We start from the raw sequence: 14,479 nt of genomic DNA, 5'->3' as shown, positions 1-14,479 counted from the left end.
TGCCTGTCACCGACTGAATTCCTGCTATAATAAATTAACACAGTTTTGAGATCAGATGGACTGAGGGTTACAGTTAACAGTCAAACTACATCTCTACTGTTCATTGCCTGACTCATTTAGCATAGCTTTTTTTCCTCATATAGAAGCAAATTTTTATTCTATTAGCATGCGAAGCACCTAGCTCATCAATATTACATAGTCATCCATTTCCCCCTAATTTTTAATTATTAGAGTTTCTTAAAAGTTCTACACATACAAAATATATTTATACAAAATTTTTAAATGTAAAAAAAGGTAAAATTTAAAGAACAAAGACAAAATGAAAGTACAGAGGGTTTATGATGAAAATCAAGTTCCTTTCTTCCAAAGGCACTCACTTTATCCATTAGTTTTTTTTTTTTTTGAGACAGGGTCTCACTCTGTCACCCAAGCTGGAGTGCAGTGGTGTGATCTCGGCTCACCGCAACCTCCACCTCCCGGGTTCAAGAGATTCTCCTGCCTCAGCCTCCCGAGTAGCTGAGACTACAGGTGCGTGCCACCACGCCTGGCTAATTTTTGTATTTTTAGTAGAGGCTAAAATGTTGGCCAGGCTGGTCTCAAACTCTTGACCTCATGATCTCCACCTTCTTCAACCTCCCAAAGTGCTGGGATTACAGGGGTAAAGCCAATTTCTTAACAAGTTTAGTTATTATCTGTTACCTTTTTGTTAAGATGAGGATTTAGCCCATCCATACTGTGCTTCCTAATTTGATCACTACACTGCTGTCTTTATTTTGTTGAAGACTTCTGTTAGGTAGTGTCAACCTCTGATTTTATCTTGTATACCAGTGCTCCTGTCCTTCCTCTAACCATACCGTTAAGCTAGACAGACATTCTATTCTGTAACCATGTTTTAAAATGTTGGTTCTAAAAGCCAAATACTAATAAGTATCATTTCTATGGTGTAAAAATATTTACTGCAGAATCAAGTCATATAATTATATTTCCTTCTCCATGGCTCATGATCCCTCTGTCATTTCTTTTTAATATGTTTTTATTGAGACAGAGTATCTTGCCCAGGCTGGAGTGCAGTGGCATGATCCTGGCTCACTGCAACCTCCGCTTCCCGAGTTCAAGGGATTCTTGTGCCTCAGCCTCCCAAGTAGCTGGGATTACAGGCATGTGCTACCATGCCCTGCTAATGCTTGGCTTTTTAGTAGAGATGGGGTTTCACCATGTTGGCCAGGCTGGTCTCAAACCCCTGACCTCAAGTGATCCACCTTGGCCTCCTAAAGGGCTGAGGCGTGAGCCTCTGCACCTGGCCCCCTCTGTCATTTAGAATAAAATAGTCCTAACACTGAGGTTGAAAGACCTCCGATTTTCTATACTAGTTGCTTAAAACATGACACTTTAGTCTGCTGTCCCTTTTTGTACAGAAGCCTGCCTTCTCAGTGTTTTCCACACATTTTGCTGAAGTACATCTGCAAATACCTACCCAGAAGTGTTCATGGAAAGTCAACTTTTTAGTCCTGATGTGTGCTTTCTTTTGCCTTCAGATTTAATGGATCCTAGCTTTAAAATGTTTGATCCTCATTTGGAAGACTTTGCTCCACCTGCCTTCTAGCATCCAGTACTTTTGCCATTCACTGAGCCAGTTTTGACACCTTTTCCTTGCAGAGGACAACTTTTTTTTTTCTTCCTGAAGTTACATGATGGTACCGGTTGGTCCTCTCAGCTCTTATTTTTCACTTTTCCCCCTTTCTGTTGTATACTTGGGGAGATTTCCTCAATTTCACATTGCAGCCTTTTGGAGTTTGTTCCTCAGTCAATTTCAATTTCTTAGAGCTTGCTCTTACTCATTTAACAAGTATGATCTGACTTGTTTTGTGAATGCGGTATCTTTTTGGATCCTCTTATTTATGTTTTTCCTAAGTTTTTTTTTTTTTGTTATTTTGGTCCCATTCTTTTGTTCAGCAAGCTTTAGTCAACTCTTTTGTAATCTTGAGTTGTCTATTCACATTTAATGAGGGAATAGGGACTAGAAGCTCTGTGGGTGAACAGGGAGCTAGAATTTTGGAGAACATGTTTAGAGAACATTCCCGTGGATTTTTTTTTTCTCTAAATGCATTTCTGGCTGGGACTGCCGGAACTCTGCTATTTTCCATTGGTGCTACAATTAATTTCCCGCTTTTCAGTTCCACTTCTCACTCCAGCCTTCAATAATATACTATTTCTGAAGCCAGAGCCTCTCCCAGGGATACTGACTTCTTTATCAGCTGTAGCTCACTCCCATAGTTTTAACAGTACTTTCAAACCATTCCCCAAAAACAGCAGTAACACAAATCACAAGGCTTAACAGTACAGTCAGTTAAGAGAGAAAAATAACCTGTTAGGGGCTAGAGGTTGCTTTTTAAAATCTTTTAAAAGTCTGACAGGTAATTATTTGGAATCTTTCAAGGACCGTACTAAGTATAGATCTCACACCATAGTTGCTTTGTAACAATTGTTTGCTCCCTCCATCTCATCCAGTAGATCTGCTGGCTGCAAATGACAGCGAACTTGGAAATGGCTCATTCTCAAAAGAGTCAGTCACCAAAACTCAAGTCATGCAAAGAGATCTGGCTTCCACAGAAAAGTTCTGAAGATACGTGGCATATATTTGAAACTAGCCACTAGCCCCTGAACAGGGTTAAACCATTCTTCCTTTAGAAGAAAATCATTTGTATAAATGGATATTTATTTGCCTAGGTTGGTTTATCGTTTTAGAATCATCATTTAGTAGCACTTTTATAACAGTCACATAGGATGGACTGGGAAAGCCCAATTATGAGTAGACTATTGCAGCAGCCCAGCAGCAGTACAGATGGGGACACGGATGAGGCTGGAGCCAAGGCTGGGTGACTGGCGGCCCAGTGATTCTGTTGAAGACACAGAGGCTGGCTCCACACCACTGGGCTTCAACCCTAACAGTTCACCAGAATCACTTAGCTACCTTACATTAACGTCTGAGCCTTACCCAAGACCAGTTAAAATCTTTCATAAGCAGTCTAGAAGAGAAATGAAAATTGATAAAAAATCAGAAAACTGAGTTTTCCTTCACTTTTTTTCATATCAAGAGTTGACCAGTCTTATATCTGTAATTTAGTTTTTAGTTTAAATGTAACGTTTTTGGATTAAAGGACTTTGTCATGTTGTTCCTGCTGCTGACTTGCTTTTCAAAATAGTCTTACCTGTAATACATACTGTCTCGCTCTGTCCACGTCTCCCGGCAAACTGAACCGTCTCATGATCATAGCATTCATTTCTGGGAACTAACCAAAAAGAAAATTTATTTATTTATCTTGGGAGAAACAACTGTTCTAACACTAGTTTGTAACAATAGGAAATAACAACAAAAATTCAATTAAATGTCTCGATGATGTAGGGGAGAAATGCTAAGAGACATCCGGTCTATGCTTAGGCACTGCGGTAAGTGTACAGGAGACATTAGTCCTTGTTTATTCTGATGTTTTATCCTAGCCCAACATTGAGTAAGAGGCAGGAGGAATAAAGTACATATCTAAAACAACATGGTTCTGGCTGGACATGGTGGCTCACTCCTGTAATCCCAGGACTTTAGGAGGCTGAGGCAGGTGGATCACCTCAGGTCAGGAGTTTGAGACCAGCCTGCTAACATGGTGAAACCCCATTTCTATTAAAAATACAAAAACTTAGCTGGGTGTGGTGGCACGCGCCTATAATCCTAGCTACTCAGGAGGTTGAGGCAGGAGAATCACTTGAACCCGGGAGGTGGAGGTTGTAGTGAGCCGAGATTGCGCCATTATACTCCAGCTTGGGCAACAAGTGAAACTCCACCTCAAAACAAAACCCAACATGGTTCTTAAACTTTAGATCGTATCATTCCTAATGCCCGTACTGCCTGTGGGGCCTCCCTCAGTTTCTGATTTAGTAGGGTCGGAGCCTAGGCATGCAGTTTTAACAGATTCCCAGGTGACACTGTATCTCTGATCTCTGCCAACATTTTGAGAGCCACTGGCCTAGGATGAGGATGGGAATTGGGCATTCTACTCTAAGTACTAAATTGAGGGCCAACTGAAAGCTACTGAGTTTTCTGAGCTGAGAGCTTTATGTGCAGAGCTCTGCCTTAGCAGTGTGTAGAGTGGATTTGAGCAGTGGTGCATAACACTGACTGCATTCTGGGATCAGCTCGGGAGATTTTTCTTTTCTCCTGAGACGGAGCCTTGCTGTCACCCAGGCTGGAGTGCAGTGGCACAATCTCAGCTTACTGCAACCTCAGCCTCCCTAGTAGCTGGGACTACAGATGCATGCCACCATGCCAGGCTAATTTTGTATTTTTAGTAGAGAGAGGGTTTTGCCATGTTGGCCAGGCTGGTCTCAAACTCCTGACCTCAGGTGATCTGCCCACCTCAGCCTCCGAAAGTTCTGGGATTACGGGTGTGAGCCAGTGCACCTGACCTGGGGAGGTTTAAATACAGTTGCCTAGATCCTCTTCCCAGAGATTTTGGTTATATTGGCTTGGGGGTTAGCCTGGCACCAGGACTTTCAACCCCCTCCCGCCCACCCTGGTATTTTTAATGTGCAGCCAAGGTTGAGAACTATGGAATTAAGAGTCATGTAGATGGAACAAACAGGTTACTGTAGTAGGTTATAAAAAAAGGCCTGAAATAAGCTGACAGCAAGAACAGGAAAAAAAAAAATAGGTAAAAAAAATTGAAGTCTATACTCTATAATACTTAGGAACTATTTAGAACTGTCAGCATCAACAGAATTCAAAAGCCAGCACACCAAATCCTTCACTTCCTAGATCCGAGCTCTAGTCTTGGTTTGGTCACCAGCTGCCACAGCTGAGTGACTTCCTTAGTCCCTGGGGTCTTAGGCTTCTCATCTCCATGACCTCGCCCTTGAGCTCTAAGATGTCAGTGTTTGGTCTTGGCCACGTCAGTGCTTACAGCAGCTGCCAGGTTTTCCCTGGCAGTGAACCTGAAGGATGAAATAAGTTGTCTTGTAACCATGACCAAGGTATTAGTAATCCCAGAAGAAAAAATAGGGCATACATAGAAAAGCCTCAGGCAAATGATCACAGACAAAGAAAGAATGTTTTTTTCAGACCAAAATGTGTGTCAGAACAAAGCTCTAAATATGTAGAGACTGCTAACATCCTTACAGAATTTATAGAGCCAGCAACTGGTTAGTTCTTATGAAAACCAGTAATGTCCTTTAGTTACTGGTTTTTTAAGAAGAAAACAAGCTACTAGAAAGAAATCAGGGAAGTCTCAATCAACTTTTTTAGTAAAAAAGCCAAATCAATTAGGTTTTAGTTTTATTTTTTGAGAGTTGTTCTGTTGCCCAGGCTTGAGTGCAGTGGTGCAATCATTAGCTCACTGCAGCCTTAAACTCGTAGGTACAAGTGATTCTCCCACCTCGGCCTCCCAAGTAGCTGGGACTACAGGCATGCACCTGACTAATTTGTAAATTTTTTATAGACATGGGGTCTTGCCTAGTTGCCTAGGCTGGTGTCAAACTCCTGGCCTCAAGTGATCCTCTTGCCTGGGCCTCCCAGAGTGCTGGGATTATGGGCATGGGCCACCACACACAGCCTGTTTTTAACACCACACACCAATACTGGATATCTAGAAGGTTTTATCGTTAACACCAATGTGATCCTCTCCTAGACATCTGGTGACATTACCTTGTTTATGATGTATAAGCTTTTTCTACAGTACCAGCAAGTGTAGGAAGATGTGCTGATTGGTGGTTTTCTCTGATGCTTTTACTATAAAAAGCATTGAGAAAGCAAAATTTGAAAAAATATTTGCATTGAGTGACTACATCCTTCCTTCCAAACATGTCGTGTGTGCAATTTTAATATGCAAATATCAAACTCTTCCCAGGCACTCCCCAGGCCCCTTAATGTGTATGTGGAAAAGAAAAGAAACACAGCAGGAGGAATAGTTGCCTGCAGATTTAGTGAGAAATAAAAATTGTTTGCTCAGGTGCTGCTTTTAAGAGTAGGAAAACCACCTGTGGATAAATCATGTTGTGTGAAATCCATCCATAAACTAGACCGCCAAGGTGATCCATAAATAACTTTACCCAAACAAAACTTGGGTAACCAACTAGTCACCATGATAGCATAAGGCCTGTGCAGCTGGTGCAGGGGCTGGTGATGGCATTTGGAAACGTGGCTACAGCCTGACATTTAGGTCTAGTGACTTATCAAATAAGGAAGAGAAACAGAAGAAAGGAAAGAGTTTCTTTAAAGAGATTTGAAAGGCAATATAGTCTCACCAGAGAAAAGAAAACACCTCCATGTTGTTTCTGAAGCTTTCAAATATCCAATTAACATGGAGTTTTTGTTCTTAAAATATGTACACATATTTACAAATTATGTGCATGGAAAGACACTGTCATCCTTTCATCCCTGGGACTTCTCCAGAAATCCCCAAAACTCTTAAATCCTCTGAACCAACTATTATCAGGAAATCCTTAAGAGAGATGTTAAAAATACAGGAATTCCAAAGAGAGGGAGTCTGTCAGGTGCTGGGTGGAGCAAACTCCAAAACAACCTGCCACGGCAAGTTAAAAAGGAAACGGTGGTTTCCCCAGAATGCTTGTCCTGGTCTAGTATGCACAAAGGGAAAAGTGCAAAGACTATCTCATCAGCAAACAAAACTCACCCACCAAAGGGAAAGGATTCCAGACATCTCAGAACTACTACACTAAGTAGGTATGTTGTTCACAATAAAGAAGATATGACACAGAGATGATGCTGGGAGTATCAGCAGTGCCTGGGGGAGTTAGTGACCTGCTCTGTGGGAAGGCCTGTTAGGTGTCATAGCTACTGACTTCTCAGCATTACCAGTGGCAATAACACTATGTAAGATACAAGAAATGAATACTGGTCTTAGACTTGTTCAGTTCCCTGCTGTGCCATTTACCAGATGTTTAATTTTGGCAAGGTTTGAGCATCAGTTTCTTATTTGTAGGATAGCCACCATCGTATCTACCACAAAGAGGAGTTGTGAGATTAGAGATAATGTATGAAAGGATCCTTTGTAAACTAAAAACACATTTTCATTAAGTGGAGAAACTGCACATTCTTATGTTATTTTTGGAACTTGTTTTTACCCAGAATTAATTTTAGTCCCATAAATCTTTGGACACATTTCTTGCTAAGAATCTCGTTTGACTGTATTCCACAACAGAGCTGAACCTTGCTGTTTTATTAGAATACACCTTACAAATACGTATTTGGCTAACTGCTGGCCCATGTGTCACAAGAGAGAAACATCAGTCTACTTTTGAAATGAGTCCTGTCCAGAGTCGCTTCCTGCTTGGACTCATTCTGTGTTCCCTTTTCTGAGGCTGCAACGTGCCTTCTTTTAAACTCACTGCCTTATGAGCAGATGAGAACACTGCTGTCTGGTGAGCATGAGTAGGCGCCTCATGACTGGGATTTCCCAGTGAAGCACACAAATTGTAGCTTGGGGCACAGTAATCTTTGTTTCTTCCTTTTTTTTTTTAAACCCAGCATTTTTCAATCTCTTGTAGATTACCGACAGATACTATATAGGAAAGTAATGTTTGCAGTTGAATAGGTGGTAGCCAACGACTCATTTTTGTAATCCCCAGCATAACATCTACACGGCCTAAATGTTCCTCCCTCATTCATGCCTTAATGTACAAAAGGGGGTTTTATAAATTTTTGTTAAAAGTGGGCACATGTACTATGCTCCTTGATTTTGGGCTGGCAAGTAAGTCTCATTGGGAGAAAGGACCTATGTATGGCATACCTTTCACTTCTTCCCTCAGCCTCCAGAGTTTGAGAGGATGGAAGCCTTGTAATAACGAGGGCAGGTGTTCCTACAAAGCATCTTAACATCTCCATTCATAGCCCTTATTCCTACAGTCACCGCTGTCCACTAGCAAGTCACCAAAGTAGCCTGGCCCAGCCACTAGGACATTGGCCTCCCCTGGTAAGAATCATGCTGCCAATGGCTGTGCTAGATAGTGAGTGAAAGATAACCTTTCTTCTCCAATCAGAAACCCACCAAAAGCAAGGGGGTTTCTGTATCACAGTGGAATCACTGATTTCTATGGAGGACATGACTGACCTTTGTAAATGTGAAGACAGAATAGAAGCAAAATCTCTGAAAGACCAAAAGTTACTATAATTTTAGACCAAAGAGCTAATGTTAAATTTCATGGCACAATGATGAACATGTTACTGCTTTGCTACATAACAAATTAAATACTACCGAGATGAAAATCTATTAACAAGATGTCCCAACACCAGCTAATGTCTCACTTATTTCAAGTAACATTCAGTACAGCCAAAGCCATGTGGGCAGCATCTGGAGGAGGCTGTGAGGATGTCTGCTTTGTCAGTCACGGGAACATCTTTGAAGCTTCCTAAGCCTTTCATTCACATTAAAGGGGGACATGAGGGCAGCTGTACCGACTTCCATACTTCCCAGTCCCTTAATCTGGAGGAAGGAGGAACTCTGGGTCTGCTACACTTCACTGAATTCTTCAAATTTGAGGCAATGGCCTAACTTCTAAGGCCTCTCTCTCACAGCAGCATAATCTCATTACACTTCTAGAACAGGAGAACTTCTTTTTTTTTTTTTTTTTTTGAGACGGAGTTTCGCTCTTGTTACCCAGGCTGGAGTGCAATGGCGCGATCTCGGCTCACCACAACCTCCGCCTCCTGGGTTCAGGCAATTCTCCTGCCTCAGCCTCCTGAGTAGCTGGGATTACAGGCACGCGCTACCATGCCCAGCTAATTTTTTGTATTTTTAGTAGAGATGGGGTTTCACCATGTTGACCAGGATGGTCTCAATCTGTTGACCTTGTGATCCACCCTCCTTGGCCTCCCAAAGTGCTGGGATTACAGGCTTGAGCCACCGCACCTGGCCGAACTGGAGAATTTCTTATGCCCTTGATGCTTACTGTGCCTTTTTAAGGGGCTCTGAGGACCACCAAAGTCCAGTCCTGTAATCAAGATGTGGAAACCATTCACCTTGCTAGTGCCCAAGATATATGGAAATAATCAAGATGCTACCTCAAATGCCTACAGCACACCACAAGACACAGAGACCGTAAATAGGATCTCAGCTAAACCTCACAATCACCCTGGGAGGAAGGTGGCCATCTTTTCAATTTTACAGATGGGGAAATGGGCTTAGCAAGGTGAAATTACTAGCCCCAACATCACACTCAGAGCCAGGATTAAATGCAGACCTGCGATCTCTAATCTGAATGCCATCCCATCCGCTGTGCCACGGGACATCAGTTCTGTGGGGCTATCCAGTGACACATCAAAGGGAGTTTGTAAAACCTACAAAACCTACCTGCTGACAGGCGAACAGGACAGGACCAGTGGCTAACCCAAGCTTCAGATCAGCTGACGTTGGTTTGCCCATCTGGTCAGAACATGAGGTGAAGTCCAGTACATCATCTATTAGCTGGCAAAAGGAAAAATGGGATATAAGGAGCACCACCATGCCAACATCGCTGCCATCATTCTTACTGTTTTCACAATTACACACTAGGGGAGAATGTTGACTGTATCACTATACCACCATTCTTATTTAAAAAAGCACACTAACCTGAAAAGCTATTCCTATATTCTTCCCGTACTGATAGGCGATCTCATGCACCACTGGGTCAGGGCATCCTAGAACAGAGACCTGAAACAGAAAGAGCATTCTGAGATAAGCTGCTTCCAGGCAGCAACAAAGCAGCCGATGCCTGGACGAAGAAATCATGTGTGTCTGCCTTTAAATAGGAAGTAGTGGGGCTGGATTATGCACATTCAGGAGACACTGACATCAGGACACCAAGTATGTACAGAATCACGTTTCCAATCAAAGAATTTCAGTCTCAGAGTGTGTTGTTAAATTCTAAGAAAATTATCGTTCCACAGCCCCTACCTCCAGACAGTATAAGCAGCTTTTCCCACTGCTTAGGAAAAACTGAGCTACAATTGGACTAGTTCTGCCGGTAATATGCTAAGTAAACCCTACTGACATGCAAAAGAAACAGACCCCAATCTGTGAAATACTGACTTCTAGCCCTCAGCAAACCGCCCAATTACTACTGCTGGCTTTAGTAATCTGCCAATTTATCCCTCATTTCAGGAATAGATAGTAATCACACACGATGCTGCCACACATTTCCCCATCTGTAGTCCTTTCATCTTTGGTAATTTCACCTGTTCCTGAATGCAGTTTTCTTAGTACGTCCATAAAAAGTCTCAACCCTCCTGATTCGGACACAGACATCATTCTTTTATTATCAGAAGGAACTTCACTGGCCCCACAGTTTCCCCATTTCTCTCAAAAGAAGTAACTGTATAAAAACCCTTTTCCCTCCTTTCAATGGGGGAGAAATAGAACTTCTGAAAGTCTTTTTAAAACTCCAAAAAGCTAGCTGGCTCCAGCTGCTGAAGTACATTTCCCAGTGCCCTGCTAGGCATGTTAAGTAGGCCCAGCCACATTTTCAGAAAACAAAGCCTGGGTAAAACCAACAGGGGGAGGGGAGAGACGGTCTGTGTTCTGCTGGAGAGGAAGTGTCTCTGTTGACGCTCCGTGAGAAAGCCAGCTGGCGCGCTGCACAGTTGTCTGTCAGGCTGGTGGATGCCAGGAAACCCTGTCCCCTGACCTTTGGTGCTGCCTCTGTGCCTCTCCAGTCAGTGAAGCACTTTGCTCAGGGGTCAGTGTGGTACAGTGCTGCAGGCTCTGCAGTGAGACTGTGGGGCTGCATTCGTGCCCCTTACATGTACCATGTGACCTTGGCGTGTTACTGAATCTCTCTTGGCTTCAGTTTCCTCATCTGTACGATGTAGAAATCACAAGCACTTACCTTGTGGGGTTGCTGTGAGAAACAGATGTGATGCTGCATTGAAGCCCTCAGTACAGTGCCTGCCACCTGGTTAGAATGTGATGTACGTTTGCTATTATCATTATCATCTCTTTTTAGAAATAGGGCCTCACTCAGTTGCCCAGGCTGGGGTGCAGTGGTGCAATCACAGCTCACTCTAACACTGAACTCCAGGCTCAAGGGTTCTTTCCGCCTCAGTCTCCTGAGTAGCTGGGACCACAAGCACGCACTACCACACCTACCTAATTTTTAATTTTTTTGTAGAGATGGAGTCTCACATGTTGTCTAGCTGGCTTCAAACTCTTGGGCTTATGATCCTCCCATCTCCGCCTCTCACAGTGTTGGGATTACCAGGCCATGAGCCACCGCACCCGGCTGTTTGCCATTATTCTGAATAATCCTCCTCCTCCACTGGAACCAGAAACAAGAGCATTGGCAGTGTCCATGCACCTCTGCCAACTAAAGCCAGATCACATCATGTCCGCAGCCTGAGAATGCTTTTCGACAACGTAATGAAGTCTGTTGACTATGTAGTGCTTGGCCAGAAGTACATGATAAAATCGCACCATAAAAGGTCAGGTGGACACTGACTAGAGTGAACAACACGCTCATAACTGCTTTCAACAGCAAACACCTTCCCACAAGCAGTTGATATCCATCAACTTGGCCAAAAGGGGAGCACGGGCAGCCTGGGATGTGCTGAGCTCAGAATAGAATGATACTGGGGTCCAGATACTCCTAGGTAGAAGTAACTGATAGTGAAGCAATCTCCTGTAGTGAGATTAATACTGTTTCCTCAACCCAAAGCCACAGATAGTATAAACTTTCTTCCTGAAAAGTCAAAGATTTTCTAAAAATTTTATTTTATTTTTTGGAGACAGAGCCTTACTCTGTCACCCATGCTGGAGTGCAGTGGCACAATGTGGGCTCACTGCAATCGCCACCTCCCTGGTTCAAGCAATTCTCCTGCCTCAGCTTCCATATGCCACCACATCCATACACCCAGCTAATTGTATTTTTAGTAGAGATGGGGTTTTACCATGTTGGCCAGGCTGATTTCCAATTCCTGACCCCAGGTGATCTACTTGCCTCGGCCTCCCAAAGTGCTAGGATTACAGGTGTGAGCCACCACACCCTGGCCTAAAAATCTATTTCTAAACATCTTAATGGATTCAAATGTGTGGAGCACATTTGTATGATTTGAGCTAAACCTCACAATATCCCACAAATACGGATTATGTGGCTGGTGATGATAAAAGCTAACAATTCCTGAGCACCCACTATGTGCCAGGCACTGTCTACAAGTTCTCCCATTTTAAGTCACTTACGAGGTTCAAGAAACTGAGGCACAGAGGGTACCATGCATTACATAGCTCCGAAATGCTGGAACCTGAATTTCATCCCAGAGAGTCTGGCTTCAGACACTGTTCTCTTCATCACTTAGCTGTGCTGCGTCTATGCTGCGTAATGAAACGGAAGCTCCAAGAGGTCAAGGAATGTGTCCAAGTAAGCACAAAGCTGCAGTCTGCCTGCACCGGCCCCTCCGTGTCCACACGTGCCGACACAGAAAGAGCTTACTCAGTGGGCAGCCAGCTTCTGCCTGACATATGGCGAAGGACATTACTGCTAAGATTTCAACTACCCCAGATTTGTGTGGGGTAGCATAAACACCATGCCAGAGAGTCCTGCTTTCCCATTCCAGGTCAGGACTGCCTGGATCTGTGGCAGGAAAACAGAAAACTGCCACAAGTTAGACGCAAGACAGCACAACATACAAGAAGGCAAAGAGGTGCATGGGCCTGCACTCAGCATCAGAGATAACTCATCTTTCTGGGAGTGGGTGGAGCATGAAGATGATTAAGTCTAAGAAAGTGGAGCTCGACTGACTGTTCTGTTAGAAGCAGATGCTGCAGCCGGGCTGTGTTGTGCATATGCACTTCTTTCTGGGGAAGGTTCCCAACTCGCATCACATTCTCACAAGCCTTGTCTCAACAAAACTGGAAAGGGCTGGGCGTGGTGGCTCACACCTGTAATCTCAGCACTTTGGGAGGCCGAGGCGGGTGGATCAGGTCAGGAGTTTGAAACCAGCCTGACCAATATGGTGAAATCCCATCTCTACTGCAAATACAAAAATTAGCCAGGTGAAGTGCTGTGTGCCTGTAGTCCCAGGAGGTGGAGGTTGCAGTGAGCCAAGAGTGCACCGCTGCACTCCAGCCTGGGCGACAGAGCGAGACTCCGTCAAAAACAGAAACAACAACAAAACTCCCACAAGCTCAGCATTCCAATAATGGATCACTAGGCATAAATGGATTAATATATTCCAAAGAATAACATGACCATACTGATATGTAGAGAAAGGTAACTTTTGAACAGCGCTTTGATTATATGATCCTCAGGCCCAAGACAAAAGGAACGATAGACAAATACTGAACTCCAGCTACTAGGTTTGTTTTTCACAGACATATTAGTCACAAATTTGGAAATTCTTAAGGTATATTTTTGGATTGTGCAAATACACCGTGGAGAATGGGAGCCAGGTCTCTCACTGTTGGGGAAGGGAGTTACAAATATGGAAAGATGGAATCCTGGAATAAACCACAAATCCAGTGGTGTTAGATGGATTTGGAACTATCTGTTTGATACCTCATGGTTTTGAATAAATATGGATGGAGAAAGATATACACCTATCTACCTACATATAATACATACATGTATTTCCTAGCTCTGTCCATTGAATGGGCCTAGAAACAGTGACACCCACTCAAATTTTGGTTTGTTAACACCATTTTCCACCAAAAGGAAAGTGGGCTCCTTGGAAAAAAGTGAATACCAGGTCTGAGAAGTACAAGATGACCCTGGAATATCTCCTGCCAAAAATGGAGTGCTGAAAGAATGGTGGAGACACAGGAGCCAGGCTAAAGGGCCTCCCCCATTAGCCAAATACTGGATAATTGGGTATTAAAGTAAATGACAGTATTACAATCTACAGAATAAAATAGGATGGCTGGACATGGTGACTCACGCCTATAATCCCAGCATTTTGGGAGGCCAAGGTGAGCGGATCACTTGAGGTGAGAGTTTGAGACCAGCCTGGGCAACATGGTGAAACCCCATCTCTAGTAAAAATACAAAAAGTCATCTGGGTGTGGTGGCGGGCACCTGCAATCCCAGCTACTCGGGAGGCTGAGGTGAGAGAATCACCTGAGCCCAGGAGGTGGAGGTTGCAGTGAGCTGAGATTGTGCCACTGTACTCCAGCCTGGGCGACAGAGCAATACCCTGTCTCAAACAAAACAAAACAAAACGGAATAAAATAAAAATCCAAGAGCCCATACAGTTAAGAGCTTCCTTATAATGGCATACCAACTCTTCACCTCTTTTGAGAATGAAATTAAAAAAAAATAAATAGAACACCATCTCTCTTGTGAAAGAGTGATATAGATGATGGAATTAGAAAAACAGCCATTCGACAACCGTCAGAATAGTATTTACACGATCTGAAAATACTTCACCCAAAATAGGTTAAAATAGTAATTTTAGAATGAAGAAACCTGGCAGACGGTATACTTTTTTTTTTTTGAGATGGAGTTTCACTCT

At 43.3% G+C, this 14,479-nt stretch overlaps 1 protein-coding gene across 8 annotated transcripts in view; it reads right to left on the bottom strand.

The window, feature by feature from the left end:
• PDSS1 (decaprenyl diphosphate synthase subunit 1) overlaps positions 1-14,479 on the bottom strand; it is a 58,437-nt gene that overhangs the window by 810 nt on the left and 43,148 nt on the right. For all 8 annotated transcript variants that reach the window (XR_008482500.2, XM_035252869.3, XM_035252870.3 and 5 more), the window contains 3 exons: positions 9,612-9,692; positions 9,354-9,467; positions 3,210-3,290 (listed from right to left, as the gene is read on the bottom strand). Coding sequence is in view for 7 of the 8 variants with exons in the window: in XM_035252869.3 (XP_035108760.1) it covers positions 3,210-3,290; positions 9,354-9,467; positions 9,612-9,692 (276 nt within the window). In the remaining variant the exon portion in view is untranslated. The remainder of the gene's footprint in view (positions 1-3,209; positions 3,291-9,353; positions 9,468-9,611; positions 9,693-14,479) is intronic.

The sequence above is a fragment of the Callithrix jacchus genome, chromosome 7, assembly GCF_049354715.1.
Source record: "Callithrix jacchus isolate 240 chromosome 7, calJac240_pri, whole genome shotgun sequence".
Classification (NCBI taxonomy): Eukaryota; Metazoa; Chordata; class Mammalia; order Primates; family Cebidae; genus Callithrix; species Callithrix jacchus.
Note: the sequence above shows the minus strand (reverse complement) of the source record. Positions and strands in the feature narration are given on the sequence as shown.